At 44.7% G+C, this 19,070-nt stretch overlaps 1 protein-coding gene across 1 annotated transcript in view; it reads left to right on the top strand.

The window, feature by feature from the left end:
* Window positions 1-4,059: 4,059 nt before the first annotated feature.
* LOC310791577 (protein NLRC3-like) overlaps window positions 4,060-19,070 on the top strand; it is a gene marked incomplete at both ends in the record, with an annotated part of 35,512 nt that continues 20,501 nt past the window's right edge. Inside the window, 3 exons of the mRNA XM_083653244.1 lie at window positions 4,060-4,267; window positions 6,744-6,899; window positions 13,932-14,057. Coding sequence (XP_083509370.1) covers window positions 4,060-4,267; window positions 6,744-6,899; window positions 13,932-14,057 — 490 coding nt within the window. The remainder of the gene's footprint in view (window positions 4,268-6,743; window positions 6,900-13,931; window positions 14,058-19,070) is intronic.

Genomic DNA, 19,070 nt, shown 5'->3' on the forward strand with positions numbered 1-19,070 from the left:
CTCTGCCAACTTTCGTCTGTCTCCATTATGCTCCTCAAACAAATCTCATGGCAGTTTAAATACAGCAAGCATGTCAATACGCTACACTATAGCAAGAGCAAAGTGAGAATAATGTCCTAAACGCATCGGCTAGAAAAAATATAGCCTATCCCTGGATGTCATGATGAGATTAGATTGGTGAAAGTTTGGACATCGTTTTCTCTCGCTGCCTTTTCTTCTCCCCCTCTGCACGGCAGACAGGTAGGACTAGGATGATGCAACAGCATCTGAATGACAGGGGCTCAAAACTACGGTAGGCTATAACAACTTTTTTTTCATCGGTCATTGTACCTGCCTAGTGCCATATAAATTAGTGGACTTTCGCCCAAATAGTGATGGTTCTGTCATTCTGTGGTGTAGCCTACATTTTCAGATCTGATGCTTGCAGTGCGCTAGAGGGGCAGAAATTGACGTGCGAGAGAGAGGGAGAGAGGGAGTGAGAGAGAGAGGGGGGAGAGAGAGAGGGGGGAGAGAGACTGAGATAGCGGCAGAAAGAGTGATTGAATAACGCCGTGGGTACATCCCCGGGGCCGGTGCACTGAGTAAGCCCTGGTTTTGAAAAGCGCTAACCGCAAAATTAACGGCAGTTGGAAAGATCGCTTTAGGCTGTTATTTAAGGCCGAAACGCCCATTCTGGCCTATTCTGGCACTGCGCCACGCCTCTTCAGCGTAAAGCGCATTTCAGGGTGTAAAAACATGACGCTATCTTCCCGAGTCACGGGTAGGCAGGCGCAAAGCGTGTTTTTTTTGCATTTAACGCCAGTTTAGCGCCTAAGGCCAGCGGGAGAATAGAGCCCTTTATCTAGAAATCGCCGCCATTTGGTTCTTCAGTGGAAAAGTCTATGGGCTTTTAGAATGGGGATTTCACTTAAATGCATACAATAAGGTGATACGACTTTGGGTTCAGCCTGATACTCTTCACAAACATGAATAACTTTTATGCCTTTTTGAAGCGTTTTATATAAATCACGTTTAAAAAAAAATGCATTTACGTTACAAAAGTCATAAAAGTTATTCACATTTGTGAATATTATTATGCAGAACCCAGATGCGCGTTTCCATAAACCTTTGTTAACCACAGAACTTATTTTATGCATTTAAGTGAAACCCCCATGTTAAATCCCATAGACTTTTCCACTGAAGAACCCAGAAGTATACGGGACTCATTCCTGCGGCTCTCTATAATCATAATAATAACAACAATAATAACAATAGGTTGCCCCATAACTCGAACCCTGTATGTGTGTAATATTATATATATATATATATATATATATATATATATATATATATATATATATATATATATATATATATATATATGTGTGTGTAGAGAGAGAGATCCAAGAGGCTGGTTGACAGAACCTGGTGTGGACTGGTGTGTGTGTGTGTGTGTGTGTGTGTGTGTGTGTGTGTGTGTGTGTGTGTGTGTGTGTGTGTGTGTGTGTGTGTGTGCGCGTGCGTGCGTGCGTGTGTGTGTGTGTGTCTGTGTGTGTGTGTGTGTGTGTGTAGGCAAGTATAAAAACAGACTGAGTGTTCTCCGAATGATGGAGAATATTGCCATAAAGAGTGTGATTGGCAACACAGCAATATAAACGATAGAGCATAATATGAAACGATAGACATTTTCTATGGTGAAATGATATATATCGTCATATCGTCCAGCCCAGGGGCTGTAACAGATAGGCTACAATTCTCTGCTCTGGATCAGGTGAGCCATGAACTGGAAGATCAGAGCCTGATCAGAGATATATTTCAGAAAGCAATTCTCCACTCCACGAAAACCCTTCAATGCATTATTCAGGCGATAACGTGGGGTGGCAATGTGCAAAAAGTGAGTGCTTGTTACATCGCCCAAAACGAGCCAGTCAAAATAGTGGTCGCACTAACGTTAAACTGGGTGATTTTAAAAGTGACATTAAATGTCATGTCTCACCTGCAACTGATTTGAGGTGTGCCCTATAAAAAGGGTCACACCTACTGATGTTGCACTACACCCTGACGAACGCACTTTCGCCGAAACATGTTGGGGTAACCCATTAAACAGCAGAGGAGATTTTGTGTGTGCGACTTCCTGTCTTTATGTTACAAGTGGCATTCAAGTCATATCTGACTACAATAGTTTTCAATTTATTTCTCCAAGCAAAAGTTATGTCTCAAATATATAATGCTATCGAGTCGAGTCAGATGATGACTCGCGACTCCCGAGTCAGTAAAAAGAGTCTCAAGTTCCGAATGATTAGTTTAAACTCACCCATCACTAATATATTCTGTAATCCTTTAAACTTTTAACTATTTGACATGTTTCATCCATTTCTGTAATATACTGTAATAACCTGTAATATACTACAATATACTGTAATATAATGTAATATACTGTAATATCATGAAATATACTGTAATATCATGAAATATACTGTAATATCCGGTAATATACTTTAATATACTGTAATATCCTCTAATATACTGTAATATCATGTAATATACTGTAATATCATGAAATATACTGTAAGATCATGAAATATACTGTAATATCCGGTAATATACTTTAATATACTGTAATCTCCTGTATTATACTATAGGTTAGAGAGAAGAGGATGTGGCCTTCTGTAACTCTGATGTGGTTGTTGTGGGCCTGCCTGCTGGCTGCGGAGAGCCCAGAGTCCCGTAAGTTTGGATTTATTTTACAGGCTTACTGTATATACTGTATGAACACTTATATACTGTATGAACACATTTATTTATTTGTTTGTTTGTTTATTTACTTTTTATTTTATTTTACATAAAGGATATACATTTCATATTTTTTCTTTTATTTGAATATATGTGCATACTGGGGTCCCTAAAAAGTCATAATTATTCATAATCATTAGTCATAATCATTTGGATATGACTGTAAAGATGAGACTCTTGATGATTCAATGAGCCCAATTGTATTCATGTGTGATTATGTTAATTCCCATAGTAGCCATTTTATTGTAGTAGTGAGATAGTTTTTTGAAACTTGAACTCACTGGATAAAATGTTTTTCCCCCCAATCATTTTTTCTGCTTCACCCCTCATTTACTCCCCAATTGTTTCTCCCCAAATTCCTCTCTGCTACCCGGTTGCTGCTCCACCCCCTCTGCTGATCTGGGGAGAGCTGTAGACTAGCACCATGCTTCCTCCGACACATGTGCAGTTGCCTTTTGTTTTTTGTTTTTTGCTTTTTTGTGATCATCCACTTACACATAGTTTTTTACGCCCTTCTACTGCAGACTGCCTGCAATCCGACTGCGAGCAAAAAAAAAACTAGCGTTATTTTAATTGCGGTGCATTGATACAGTCGATTGTCGCAAAATCCAAATGCAGCATCATGTTATGATCATTGACTTGTTATTTTTCTCAGATTACCATCACCGTTTAAAAATTATAATTGCATTGCTTTCATACTGACGTTAAATGGCTGTGTGGGTGACACAGACCCCAATACTACTACTATAGAATCAGAGTTGATTACATTTAAAAGCCAAGAAAAAACTATGTTAATATCAGTTTTACTACTTAAATAATGTCATATTATAGCATAGTGATATATATCCGCCTAATTAATGTGTCATATTATGCTTAAAGTGTATTATATCTGCTCTGCTGCATAACGGCAGATCTTCATTGATCTTTCCCAAGTATTTTCCAAGCTTGCTGGTTTCGGTGCGAGCGAGTGGAAGTGACGTGACACATGGGGGCGTGGTTTCACCTAAACTGGGTTGTAAAAAGTATACATACGACCAGGACACATACCCTCAATCCGGCTTTCTCAGTCAGTGGACATGACTTCAAGGTGGAGAGAGCCAACATGTTCTAAAAATGAACATGCCAAATCTGTGCACATTTTTCATTTGAACCACGGATAGCATGCTTGATCTTTTCCAATTTGACAAAGAAGAGGGCATCCTTTATCCAATGGGTGTGTGAGGGGGGACGAGGGCTCTTCCAATGCATCAGAATAACACGTCTCGCTAGCAGTGTTAAGCTTGTTTTATGGTCGCCAATGCCGAGCCAGGCGCGGGGGAGGAGCGAGGGCCGCTCACCAAAAATTACGTCAATGCGCTGGGCACGCCCTCTGCAACCGCACAGCGCGTATCTGAAGATGTTTCTAACAGCACGTACCTCCACAGCTCCCAGGGAGCGCTGCTCTTTGCAGGGAAAACACTCACGCTGTGTTTCACGACATTTCTTGACCCATGTGGTAAAACTTTGATTTGTAACTGTTCATTTTTAGTCATTTGAACAAGTATGTGTTGTGTTGAGAGAGATTAAAAGCAGCTATCAGGGCTGATAACTGAAACGGCTATTCAGTAAAAACAAGTTTGGTGATTCATTCATGTGCTGATATACGACCATTTGAGAGTCAAAGCGCACTCAGTACTGCACATAATAGCATTTCATTGTGACTTTCCATGGGCTGCAGGGCTTAAAATTCACTTTGCAAACTAGGGGGAAATTCCCCCCTTATGTTCTTCAGATAGGGGGGATCTATAGACTTTGGGGGGGATTCTTTCAGGCGATACTATAACGACAAATACCTGCTTCTCCTGTCCAATAAGCGATAATACTGTAATTTCACATTTTTGTATTTAAAAAAGGAAGTAGTTTATGCACACCTGAGTCTAAATTACTATGGCTTTTGTTGTGTTTTTTCTGCAGACTAAGCCATAGGCTTTTGGTTCTATGAAAGCCTTTATGTTTTTGTATTGAGTGATACACTAAACACTAATATCATATTATATCAGAAGTATTCTTTGTTTTGTGTTCACAATAGTGATGTCAGTTTGATTTGGTTAGGTTAGATCTATGGAATATTAAATCATCCATCTTTGCTCACTACATCTGCCTTTCTTACTGGCATTACTGGCAACTAAACCTGTTTGAATTTTGCATTGGGGAGAGTTCTATTGAAGGGACTATAAACCATCTGTGGGTCGTTTCACTTTTGATTGGAAATGCTTCCACCAGATTTTCATGGCTGCTTAATGAGAAATGTCATTTGAGTGGCGACATCGTTGACATCACTGACACTCGGCATAAGGAGGATTAACGTTATTAATTAACGTCATTATCGATATCAGATTCTTCATCGTCAATAACGTAACACTAAACATCACTGACTGACGTTACTCGGTGTTGACGTTTCAGCTAGAAGTGCCTTGTTGTTTGACTTGTTCGGTTTGTTTTTTCTGAGCGGATCCCCCTTCTGAGGACGTAGTTTTCCTTTTTAGCCAGCGAGCTATCATGTTTGCAAGCAGCTGTCTGTATCCACCGAGAAATCAGCAGAGGAGCGTTGATGTCGAGAGAGGACAGGGACGCGATATTTTTTTTCCCATGATGGCGAAGGCATGACCCGCCCCTCTCTGCCTCTGATTGGCCTAGTGTCAAACGTTCATCCAATCACATTCACTTGGCTATCCTGCATCTCTTTCTACAGTCTGTGCTCAGTGGGTCAGACAGACAGCCGTTTCGCTTGTTAAGCACCATTCCGCACAAACATAGATCGGTCTGCGTGAACCATTGCGGGATTACTCCCCCTTTATAAATTGAAAATATGCGGGAATTCGGGAAAATGTGCGGGATTTCCGCCATCCCGTGCCAAATTTTAAGACCTGGGCTGTTCTCACTATTACCATTGTACAATGTAACATGCTGATCGGTTGGCTGCCGTTCTGACTATAAAAGCATCGGCCCAGCGTGGAGTGCACACGTGATCTGCCTTGTGGAGCCTCGCTCGACTATAATGAGACCGTAAAGAAGGCCACTAGATCAACACAGTGTGACGGCAGGAAGAGGTCAGTAGGTAGGAAGCCAACCGGGGGCGAAGAGTGGATGTTAACAGATGTAATGGCCAAGTGTTTGATTCTTCCCATTCACATCTGTATTTCTTTCTGAAACTTGAAGAGTTTTCAGTGGAAGTGGTGGAGTAGGTAGGGGCAGTCATATTTCCCACCAGCATTCTGCAAAGACCCGCCCCATCTCTCTGTTCTCTGATTGGCTCAGACCGGCTCAAAGCCAATCAGTGAGCAGAGGGTCAGCCTGACCGTGACTGATGCCTAAAACGAACCTAATCTACCAACAAAGGCAGCAGTAGGCTACTAGCTACGCCACTCTGAAAACGCTTCTTCATTGTTCTGCCTGCTCTGATAACACGTTTGAATTGATGTCTGACAATGTAACGTACTGGTAGTGTCACAGTGCCGACTGCTCCTCGCAAAAAAATAACAAATAAAATGCTCTGGTCTGCGAGGCCTGTTCTGCCTAATAGAACCACCGCCCAGAGCCGTATAGATAGAAGAGTCCCGACATCTCCATTCACTCCAATGGACCAGTTCCAGGAAGTAAGGTCCTGGATTAAGCAGCACTGTCGAGTTGCAGCAAAATAGACAGTTTGTGTTGTACTCTGAAAGGGGTTTTCATCCCTTGAATCAAATTGTACATTATCAGCTTTATTTTAGCATGCAAAAGTAGCGCGAGACCCATTCCTGGCTGTTCATTGGCTAATGAGTCTCGCATTTTGGTCCTCCGCTGACGCCACTCTCTCTCTAGGACACTAGCACCGCCTATGACCAGGTTGGATGTTTAGCTGAAGCATTGCTGCTCCGCCCCCCCTGACACTGCCAAAGCACACGCTCACATTTAAAATGTCACAGCTTCCATACTTTTTGTCATTGCAGAGAAACTACTCTACGGGAAACTAGGGGGCAGTGTTGTCCTCAGGCCAGACTTGTCCTCTGTGACTGGCTCCATCACAGCCATAAGTTGGAGACATGGACTTACGTTGGCCATAGACTGGTATGGAAAGGAGGTGCATCCCTACAAGCAACTCAAAGGTAGGCTATACTGAGACACAGTGGGTGATTGAAGCTTCCCATGTTTGACCAGGGGAGATAAGGATGTAACACTCACATTTAACAGGGGGAGGGAGGGACATGTTGTTCTCTCAGATGTTTGCTGAATGGTCCTGTAGATTTTAAATTTGAGAAAGAAAGTTGAACAGTCTACTCTGACATAATAAAGGATCTAACATGGATAAATAAGAGAAACATAATCAAGAAAATGTATCAGTTCTAGATGTAGGCCTATCTAAAAAAAAAAAAAAAAGTTTGTTATAGAACCATATATTGTATTTGGTTGTATTTTTGCACACACACACACACACACACACACACACACACACACACACACACACACACACACACACACACACACACACACACACACACACACACACACACACACACACACACACACACACACGGCTTAAAAATGGAGCATCCAACAGTGTGACCATTGTTTTGTCTGTATAGGATTCACTATGTCACCCTTTATGTGACCTTTGATGTATTGTAGACCAGAATGTCGCCATCTATTGGGCTTTATATATCTCTACACCCTCTCGAAGCAACAATACAGGATGAAGGCTTGATGCCGAAACGCGTCGAAGTTTGGTTTTTAAAGTCTATTATGACATTGCCATGCAAATAAAGGCATTTTAACCTTTTCAAATGAGAGTGCCTTGGAGTTTCTTGTATTTCTTCAGCCTATAGGTAGGCCTATCCCTATCCAAAGAGCACCTCAAACAAACAACTTTTTTAGTCCAGGAAGCGCTCCTTCCTAAACATTTTTGACTCGTGTAGATTTTGTGAGGAGGAAGAGGAGACTGATTTGCTTTTATTTTGGTATTGTCGGTCTTTGTTATTTTGGATTCAAGTTGAAGAGTGGATTTCAGTTTACCGCTCAATCTTTTATAGCTGCCCTCTAACCAGACTGTCTGACAAGGGGAGAAAGTACAATCTCTCCACTTGCCAAACAAAACCCCTTCTAAACATGCAGTGAAATCCGGATTATAACCAGCTGCTAGCCGGTCGGCCTGCATGTTTAGAAACAATTAGCCGCCTTATGCGCACTCCCGCGAGTGCGGATCATGACCATCTGAGCCCCTAGTATAGGATCCGCATTATTGGAAAAGTGGCTGTTTAACACATTGAGTGCCAGCGACGCCATATGGCGTCATTAGAAATTTACCGTAGGCTGCCAGCAACGCCAAATGGCGTCAGTAACTCCAAATTGTTTTTTTGACGGGGGGGTGTCGATCTAAGCTTCTTACATCGCCTCTTACAATATTGTAGCTATTGGAGGTCTATAACCTATTTTACAAACCCCATTAGGTGGCGACAGCACTCTCCTGATAAGAGAAAGTGGAGCCAAACACACAGAAGAAGTCGCTGGGGAAAAAGGAAATCGCATCGCATCCGTCCGTATGCATCGACATGCATGAAGCCAAACGCCAGCTGTGCCCGCAGCAGCTGCATCCGCTGTCACAACTGAGCACCTCCGTGCCCGCTGCGACAGCACATTCGCATAATCAGCCTTATTATTCTCAACTGGAAGCATTGTGGCCCGTGACAAACACACGCGGAACCAAAAAGCTAGATGTCGCGCACCCTTCACTGTGTGTGCAGCAGCAGAGAGCCACCAGACACATAAGACACACCCAGGAGGAGGCGTGTGCAGTTGAGGGGGGGGGGGGCACGCAGAGCACGCAGAGCAGCATACACTTCACCCAGACAGACCCAGACATCAGAAAATTAGCTTCAGAGTCAGTGATGTGCTTGAAATGTTTAATTTCACAAAAGGCTCATTATCTCAGCTCGTAGAAAAAAAGGTCTGTTTTTGGTTCAATCAAGCTCCGGCTCATAACTAAAGAATGGAAAATGGGATCAATAAACTTTTTTTTGCAGGTGATAGAAGAGAGTCTCATCGTTATTTGTGCGTGTTCAGTGTTTACATAGTAATTATTAAAGAAATTATATGACTGTTTTAAAATGCATTGCGGCCTATGTGGCACAGCAAGCAACCTTTTGCCCAAGGGCCGTGGCACTCAAAGTGTTAACACTGGCAGCTCATGTTCCGGATCATGTATGCCTGATTGGGCGGGCGAGTGGCACTTTACAAACCATTAATGTCCCAGTGATCATTATTTTCATGAATGGACGTAGCGTTAGTTACGTGGCTGGATTATTTGGAAGAGAGCCAAATTAGGTGAGTAAACAAGTAAAAGTTGAATCGTTTCTTTCTCCCCCATCTGACAGTTTAAAAATGCAACAAAGGAGATGATAGCCTACTAGGCTACTTAGCCTACTGCATAGGCTAAAGTACCCGCTAACGTTCACGTAGCCAGCCTATTAATTAATTAATCGTTCGGGCAATCGCTTATATCAACGAATTAAACGAGCAAACTCACGGTTACCCTCAAGTGCTGCAAACGGCTTGAATGGTTTATTTTCCTCCCGACCTGTCTGTCTTGTAGGCTATGTGAAAATGCAAGAGGGTGATAGTTGCATCAGCCTATATCGAGACATAACTTTTGTGGGGATAAATAAATTGAAAACTAGTCAGATATGACTTGAATGCCACTTGTAAAATCATCCACAGTGTAATGTTAGTGCGACGGTGCGACCACTATTTTGACTGGCGGCTTTTGGGCGATGTAACAAAGGCAAGCGCTCACTTTTTTGGGGCACATTGCCACCCCACGTTATCGCCTGAATGCGTCAGAATGCATCGGGAACTTCACAGTGAGACATGTGCGTTATGGAGTAGTGTGTTTGGCAGAGATCTCATGTTGTGGATGCAGTGTATGGAGACATGTGTGCGTTATGGAGTAGTGTGTTTGGCAGAGATCTCATGTTGTGGATGCAGTGTATGGAGACATGTGCGTTATGGAGTAGTGTGTTTGGCAGAGATCTCATGTTGTGGATGCAGTGTATGGAGACATGTGCGTTATGGAGTAGTGTGTTTGCCAGAGATCTCATGTTGTGGATGCAGTGTATGGAGACATGTGTGTTATGGAGTAGTGTGTTTGCCAGAGATCTCATGTTGTGGATGCAGTGTATGGAGACATGTGCGTTATGGAGTAGTGTGTTTGGCAGAGATCTCATGTTGTGGATGCAGTGTATGGAGACATGTGTGTTATGGAGTAGTGTGTTTGCCAGAGATCTCATGTTGTGGATGCAGTGTATGGAGACATGTGCGTTATGGAGTAGTGTGTTTGGCAGAGATCTCATGTTGTGGATGCAGTGTATGGAGACATGTGCGTTATGGAGTAGTGTGTTTGGCAGAGACCTCATGTTGTGGATGCAGTGTATGGAGACATGTGCGTTATGGAGTAGTGTGTTTGGCAGAGATCTCATGTTGTGGATGCAGTGTATGGAGACATGTGCGTTATGGAGTAGTGTGTTTGACAGAGATCTCATGTTGTGGATGCAGTGTATGGAGACATGTGCGTTATGGAGTAGTGTGTTTGGCAGAGATCTCATGTTGTGGATGCAGTGTATGGAGACATGTGTGTTATGGAGTAGTGTGTTTGACAGAGATCTCATGTTGTGGATGCAGTGTATGGAGACATGTGTGTTATGGAGTAGTGTGTTTGGCAGAGATCTCATGTTGTGGATGCAGTGTATGGAGACATGTGTGTTATGGAGTAGTGTGTTTGGCAGAGATCTCATGTTGTGGATGCAGTGTATGGAGACATGTGCGTTATGGAGTAGTGTGTTTGGCAGAGATCTCATGTTGTGGATGCAGTGTATGGAGACATGTGTGTTATGGAGTAGTGTGTTTGGCAGAGATCTCATGTTGTGGATGCAGTGTATGGAGACATGTGCGTTATGGAGTAGTGTGTTTGGCAGAGATCTCATGTTGTGGATGCAGTGTATGGAGACATGTGCGTTATGGAGTAGTGTGTTTGGCAGAGACCTCATGTTGTGGATGCAGTGTATGGAGACATGTGTGTTATGGAGTAGTGTGTTTGGCAGAGATCTCATGTTGTGGATGCAGTGTATGGAGACATGTGCGTTATGGAGTAGTGTGTTTGGCACAGACCTCATGTTGTGGATGCAGTGTATGGAGACATGTGCGTTATGGAGTAGTGTGTTTGGCAGAGATCTCATGTTGTGGATGCAGTGTATGGAGACATGTGCGTTATGGAGTAGTGTGTTTGGCAGAGATCTCATGTTGTGGATGCAGTGTATGGAGACATGTGTGTTATGGAGTAGTGTGTTTGGCAGAGATCTCATGTTGTGGATGCAGTGTATGGAGACATGTGCGTTATGGAGTAGTGTGTTTGGCAGAGATCTCATGTTGTGGATGCAGTGTATGGAGACATGTGCGTTATGGAGTAGTGTGTTTGGCAGAGATCTCATGTTGTGGATGCAGTGTATGGAGACATGTGCGTTATGGAGTAGTGTGTTTGGCAGAGATCTCATGTTGTGGATGCAGTGTATGGAGACATGTGTGTTATGGAGTAGTGTGTTTGACAGAGATCTCATGTTGTGGATGCAGTGTATGGAGACATGTGCGTTATGGAGTAGTGTGTTTGGCAGAGATCTGAACATGGCTTTCACATATCTTGAGAACATTCGTCCAATCGACTTCAAACTTGGGGGTTGCGCTGTTCGTGACGTGACCAGAGTGCGGTGCCAAATTTCCAGTATCCACCTAGAAATCAGCGTGCAAATTTCTCGTATACTAAGAAATATGCTCATTTCTATATTTAGTTCAAATACCTGGGTATTCAGTGCACCTATTTAATAATGTATGCCAAAAAATCTCAAAAATCTAAATACTTTAGTTTTTCACACTTTTTCACATCAAAAGTAAATTTTTCAAGATTTTATTCATAACAGTAATCTACAGTTTGCTGACGTCACAAAGTACTATCAGATTTCTACCCCATTTCATCCAATCATATCAACATGATTGCAGCTTGACAGCTGCCATGTTGTGATCAATCTTCATTTCAGAAGAATTTTCTCCTCCAAATGAAGGAGAAAATGGAGCCTAGTGTCTGTAATCTGGCAGAATTTCTAGCCCATAAACTAACTACTAACTTGGCCAATTGTATGTAACATACAAAATAAAGCAAACGGTGATGTCTAAAAATGCAAAGAAATGTAACTGGCTCGTTAAACTCGCATTAGGGGATAACATAAGCATAAGGGGTCTCCCCTCGGAGATTCCAGGCGGGCGGGCAGCACTCATGCATCGGACTGTCCGCTCCGCTCCACACAGAAGCAGCTGGCTGCCTGGTACTCTGCGGATCCCACTCGCGTAGCACCACAACACGCTGAATCCCACTCGATTTGGGGGCGGAACACGCCAGGATTGGCCAATGCCAAAGCCAGTCCCCAGAATTGTCAAATCAAATCATCGACACGCTATTATGGTCCGCCTCTCAACCCTGTCATCTCAGACAAGATTTGTTTTCTAACTCTGAAACGGTGCTGCGTCTATGTGCCGACAGGCCACAGTGCCGACAAGCCGCAATGCCGATAGCCCACAAGCAGAACCAGCTGAGCGAGGCGGCGTGCAGCGTGTCGGTGGACCCGCTGGAGCTAAGCTCACCCATCCCCCACGCCTAAACCTAACCTCCCCCCATGCCTAAACCTAACCTCCCCCAGACCCTGACCCTAAACCTAACCTCTTTCACCCCCCACACCTAAACCTAAGGTCGGCTTAGCGGGTGGACCCCCTCTGAAACGTCTCTGACCCTCGCGCTACTTGCATTCTGTTGGGTTCATTTCGTCTGTAAGAACTCTGTTGAGAAGCTAACCCTAACCATGTTAAGAACTCTGTTGAGAAGCTAACCCTAACCATGTTAAGAACTCTGTTGAGAGCTTAACTCTAACCATGTTAAGAACTCTGTTGAGAAGCTAACCCTAACCATGTTAAGAACTCTAAGCTAACCCTAACCATGTTAAGAACTCTGTTGAGAAGCTAACCCTAACCATGTTAACACGTTCAGTGCCAGCGACGCCATATGGCGTCATTAGAAATTTACCGTACAGTGCCAGCGACGCCAAATGGCGTCATAACTCCAAATTGTTTTTTTGACGGGGGGGTGTCGATCTAAGCTTCTTACGTCGCCTCTAACAATATTGTAGCTATTGGAGGTCGATAACCTATTTTACAAACCCATTAGGTGGCGACAGCACTCTCCTGATCAGAGAAAAAGGAGCCAAACAAACAGAAATAGTCACTGGGGAAAATGAGGAAATCGCATCGCATCCGTCCGTATGCATCGACGTGCCTCCATAAACGAGCACAACGCCAGCTGTGCCCCCAGCAGCAGCATCCGCTGTCACAACTGAGCACTTCCATGTACGCTGCAACAGCACATTCACATAATCAGCATTATTATTCCGAACTGGAAGCATGCCAGCCCGTGACAAACACACGCGGAACCAAAAAGCTGAATGTCGCGCACCATTCACTGTGTGTGCGCAGCAAACTCAGCAGAGACTGAGAGCCACCAGACACATAAGACACACCCAGGAGGCGTGTGCAGTTGAGGGGGGGGGGGGGGGAGCACGGAGAGCAGCAGAGCAGCATACACTTCACCCAGACAGACCCAGACATCAGAAAATTAGCTTCAGAGTCAGAGATGTGCTTGAAATGTTTAATTTCACAAAAGGCTCATTATCTCAGCTCGTAGAAAAAAAGGTATGTTTTTCGTTCAATCAAGCTATCTTCTCCGGCTCATAACTAAAGAACGGAAAATGGGATCAATAAACTTTTTTTTGCAGGTGATAGAAGAGAGTCTCATCGTTATTTGTGCGTGTTCAGTGTTTACATAGTAATTATTAAAAAAATTATATGACTGTTTTAAAATGCATTGCGGCCTATGTGGCACAGCAAGCAACCTTTTGCCCAAGGGCCGTGGCACTGAAAGTGTTAAGAACTCTGTTGAGAAGCTAACCCTAACCATGTTAAGAACTCTGTTGAGAAGCTAACCCTAACCATGTTAAGAACTATGTTGAGAAGAATTCTGTTGATAAGCTAACCCTAACCATGTTGCTCCATAGATCGTGGTGACCTGAACATTTCAACTGGAGAGCTGAAGATCACAGGATTGACCAGAGAAGACAGTGGATGGTACACAGTAGAGATCAACAACACCGTCAACAGCCAGACTCATCTTAAAGTCATCTGTAAGTGTTTTATGTTGGCAGTTTGTCCAGTTTCAAGTCGGTGATGTGGAGTTGTGTGTGATTCACCACTTGCTTTTAATTAAGTGTAGCCCACTGCTATTTCATGACTGTTATTTCTGACAGCCCATGAAGGCAGCATTAGTGCGACAGGCAGCGACGTCATTTTTCCTCCGGACGCAAAGTAAAGCCAAGCTGAGACTCGATGTTAGACAGGAGAGGAATAATTAGAAAAGTGAATATAGATGCTTGAACAAATATATATGAAGGATGTCAGAAGAGAAATATGTAGATGCAAGAGAAGATCCGGACCGGAGACACAGAGGGAAGATACAGAAGAGGATTTGATGCTAGCTTTATACCTGAAAAGAGGATTTTGCTTGGAGGTGAAAACTGGAAGAGAAGACTGCTCGTCACTTGGTATGAGAGGAGAGAGAGAAGAGTTCGGACGGTTTTGTTCGTAAACCCAGTTCTGAACTGAGAACACCGATCCACACAGAACTACACGTACTACAACCGCCTCATTTTGTTTTTAAAAGTGCAAGCCAGTCTCTTCATAACCTAGACTTGATGTACCACTGTGATTGGACATTTCTCCTCTTAAAATACACTGGGTTCCATAAGCAGCAACCTCTGACTGGGAAAAATGAAAGCAATTCAGAAGTGCAAATAATGCAGTTCCTCGAATGGCCACTTGAGGCTGGCTCAAAAAGCGAGTAAGTCCAAATAGACCCCATGTTAAAATGCCCAACTTTACAGCAGAAATAAGCATGTTTACAACCTGGTTCAAAAAATGGTTTTGGTCCCTATTTCACCGTTCATGAAACTGTATGGGAAGTGAATGTTTATGTAACTCACCTGTTTATACAAAACAAAGTCAGATTGTATAGAAGTCAATGGGAAAATGAGGTTACTTCTCACTTGATTTATGAATTTGGTTTGCTAATGAGTTCATGATCTCAATCTCTAGGTTTCAAGTCTTCTTTAAAACAGCATGATGTTCATTTTGTCAATTATGGTCCAATTAAGCCTCAAATAGACGAGAGAAAAGACGATGCCTTGACAGGGTTTTTCCTGCATAGATGTGGCCGGGACACTTTTTGCATTTGAATGATTTTAATGGGACGCACTGGATTCCCGATCGCACTTGAAGGCCACCCTGCAAATCAGCGGGATTGTCCTCACCTGCGAGCCTGTGAGCAGGGGGATATATCCGCTTGTTTTTCACAGAGACGGAGAGAAGCAGACCAGAGGGAAAAGGCCAGAGGGGAGCGAGGATGTCGCGCTGCTAGCAGGAGTTCCGAGGGGGAGCGGCTGAGATGGGGAGCCGGGCGTAGCCCTGCCCGCGGCTTGGGTAAGATGCAGGTGTGAGCGGCTTGGCCGCTGAGTACCCCTCTCTCCTATGCGTACCTATGGGCGCACCGTGGCGGATTCACGGCGGAGAGGAGAGAGGGGGAAGGCCCGGAAGCCGCTCCACCTGGTACTGGGAGCCGTGGGCGGGGTGGGGCTCCCCAGTCTCTTCAAGCTGCCGTTCCTCCTCAAACCTAGAGCTCCCTTGAACCCGAGAGACAGAGGAGGAAGCACGGGCGGGCGAGCGCAACAAACCCCATGAGAGTGACGAGGACCAGAGACAAGTGGAGTGTGGCCACAGATGAGGAGTAAGACGAGCAGTGCGCATCTGAGGTCCCGAGGTCCTGGCAGTAGCAGACAGCGTGGGATCGTCAGTGAAAGCCAGGGGAAAGCCAAGCAACCGCAGCAGAGGGGTAACGTTAAGACGAGCCCCTCTCCCAAGTTAAGTGCTGTTGTTACCCCTGGCTCCTTCTTCCTTCCTCTGCATTTTAATTCAGACAGCGTTGGCCTGATTTGAGCTATTTTAGTAGTTTAATAGTTGACATTTTCCCTTGGTTTTATTGGGCCTTTTTACCCCCAGCCAGTTTTAATCGTCCCTTTTAAACTCCGTTGTCAAGCCACCGGGACTTTCATTGGGCCATTTTTTAGCACAGCAACCCCTGAACTCAATCGAGTGTTTTATGCATGTATTTTTGAGCCTTTTTACCTATGGGTTCAGGCGCGCGGGAAGCTATCTCCCACGAGGGGGTCTGAAGCATATATTCGGACTTGCGCGGCGCGCATTACAAGTTGGCACTTGTAATGCACAATTTATTGTCTTAAAACTTGAATGGAATCAGGGGTGCCGATTTATGTCTGTGCCAGTGCGTGCCCATGCTTGCGCATGCCCGTCGCCCAACCCATCCCCCGATAAAGCGATAAAGCTGACGCAAACGCACATAGGAGATTTAACAGCGACCTACACACACACACACACACACACACACTTCACACACCACTTCAGTTCGACAGAATAGGAACAAGCGACCGAAGCATGCTGTATGTGTCAGTCTGTCACTCTCTCTCTGATACCGCTCAATGCAAGTGTGTTTACTCACTACGTCAGCAGGGTAGAGTGCACTGACTCATGCAGCCAATCAGATCGGGCTATGTTTTGATCAACTCGTTTTGTAACCCGGGGCCGCCAGCGGGCCTCGGGTGGAGGAGTTTGCTATCAAATCAATGTAAAGAGACTCGACCCGCCCAGCCACAGCCTAGAGCCCAGAGCAGAGCACCCACGGGGAAATGAGGGGAGAGAGAGAGAGAGAGAGAGAGAGAGATGCCTGTGACAGTCACTGAAGTTTCGCCAAATGAGGGTGGGGGCGGGGCTGCTGGGGGGGGCTGGGGGGGGCTGCGTCAGGAAGGTGCAGGGGCTGAGGCCGCCACCAGGGGGGGCTGCAGCCCCGGCAGCTCCCCCTTTCCAGCGCGGTTGTATGGGTTCTTTTATTAAGGGTGCTGTGCTGTGTGACCTATATTTTACTGTGACGGTTGGCTGACGCTACATTTTGGTCCCATAAAGGAAAGCCGGAGGGGACCAGGACCGGAGCCACCGGGAGGAGTGGACTATTACTGGAGCAGTGGACTTGGGGCTGGGCTGGGGAAAATCATCTTTTAACACCTTGATTGCCAGCGACGAGTGTACTCGTCAAACACAATCCAGCTGTTAACTGCCAGCGACGAGTGTACTCGTCAAAAAAATCGTTTTTTTTTTTTTGACGGTGGGGCGTTGATCAATCCCTTTTACGTCTCCTATACAATTATTGGAGGTATTGAATGTGTATAATCTATTTTACCGACCCACTAAGTGTTGACAGTGCTCCCCCAGACGAGCGAAATCAAAGAAAAAGGGAGCAAGCCATTCAAGGAAATGGCGAGGCGATTTTACAGTATTACATTCTCATGAAAATGGTTGGGGGAAAACGCTCTCGTTTTCGCGCTGATTGCTGGCGATGCGGGATTGCAAATTTACATAATACATTACAGGTGGAACACACTTTGAAACACGCAGCATAAATATGACCAGAATCGCAAAAGCTTCTCTCAACCAAAACTCCCAAGAAGCGAGCGAGTCCATGCCGACTTCCTCAAACAGCAGCCTGCAGACAGGCACAGGACAGCAGCAAAAGCACTGAGACTGTGACGGCCGCTGCAGCCAAGAAGAGGGAGGAGTTGAAGCAACTCTGCCTCTCGCTCTCTCCCTCTCTCTCTCTCTCTCTCTCTCGCTCTCTCTCTCTCCCTCCCTCCCTCTCTCTCTCTCTCTCTCTCTCTCCCTCTCCCCCTCTCACTAGGATTAAACCTAGTGCGTCTCCCTCCCGAGAGGGAGGGAGAGAGAGAGGGAGGGAGAGCGAGAGGGAGGGAGAGAGAGAGAGAGAGAGAGAGAGAGGGAGGGAGAGCGAGGGGAAGGGAGAGAGAGAGAGAGCGAGAGGGGGAGGGAGAGAGAGAGAGAGAGAGAGCCAAAAATGAATGGTTAAAGTGACAGTTCTATCGAATTTCACAAAAAGCCGTTTATCTCTGAATATTTTTTCTGATGCTAAAACCATGCTGTATTCAACTGCTAATGCTTACATAACTACTAACTCTACAAACTAACTCTTTTAGACAGAGAAAGTACACATTCTATTAGTACTTTTGAGATATTGTATGTTCACAAACTCCAAGCAGAAAATAATCCTCGGCGCTTGTAAAATGAGCCACAATCCTCAAAAAACGGCTTGGCAGAAGCTACCTACAGCAAGAAAAAAACGGCTGGCAGTCAATGTGTTAATAGCCTTGTAACCAATAAACTGTCAACTTTTTACCTTGGGTTTTTTAGTGGCTTTTAACTCTGCTCACTCCTGATTTTAAAGAACCTGTTCAGTTTTTCCTTTTAATAAGAGCCCTAGTCTCTTTAACCTAGGTGGCGTTGTCGGCAACATTTTAATTATCAAGCAGATTTTAATGTGGTTTTTTGAGCCACGTTACATAGACAATTAGGAGGTGGCCGCCTCCATATAATTTAGCTCCGCCTCCAGCTCTTGACAGGTGAAACCATACTTGCAAAAACACTAAATGGCCTGCATTTATATAGCACTTTTATCCAAAGCGCTTTACAATCAGTAGGTAGTCTACATTCACCCATTCATACACCGATGGCGGCAGGCTGCCACGCAGGGTGCCTACACACCATCGGGAGCAAGGAGGGTTAAGTGTCTTGCCCAAGGACACAACGACAGCAGCTGGGAGGGAGCGGGGATCGAACCGCCAACCCTTGCGTCATTGGCCGACCGGCTCTACCTCCTGAGCTAAAGCCGCCCCACTAAAAAGTGTTGCACTTGTGGCTTGGTGATGAAATAGTAGCTCAGCAACCTTTACCAGTAACGTCAGATATAGACATTAATTTACCCCTTAAACCTTCAATCAAATAACCATTTCATTATTTGTAAGTGAAGGCTGGCTGGTTGCCTTTCCACAGCCACTTGTTCTGTATGAGATTGTAAACTGCAATGTAGCCGTGCCCATTAGCCTCTGATTAGCTACAATAACGTTATCAGACATCAGCTACGTGATCCCACTCACGATAAAGAGCCTTTCTGAAAGCACAGTCTGCAGTCCTGCTGCTTAATGCTGTGTTTCCAACCAGGAAAAATA

This window comes from Poromitra crassiceps (assembly GCF_964638095.1).
Source record: "Poromitra crassiceps genome assembly, chromosome: 16".
NCBI lineage: Eukaryota > Metazoa > Chordata > Actinopteri > Beryciformes > Melamphaidae > Poromitra > Poromitra crassiceps.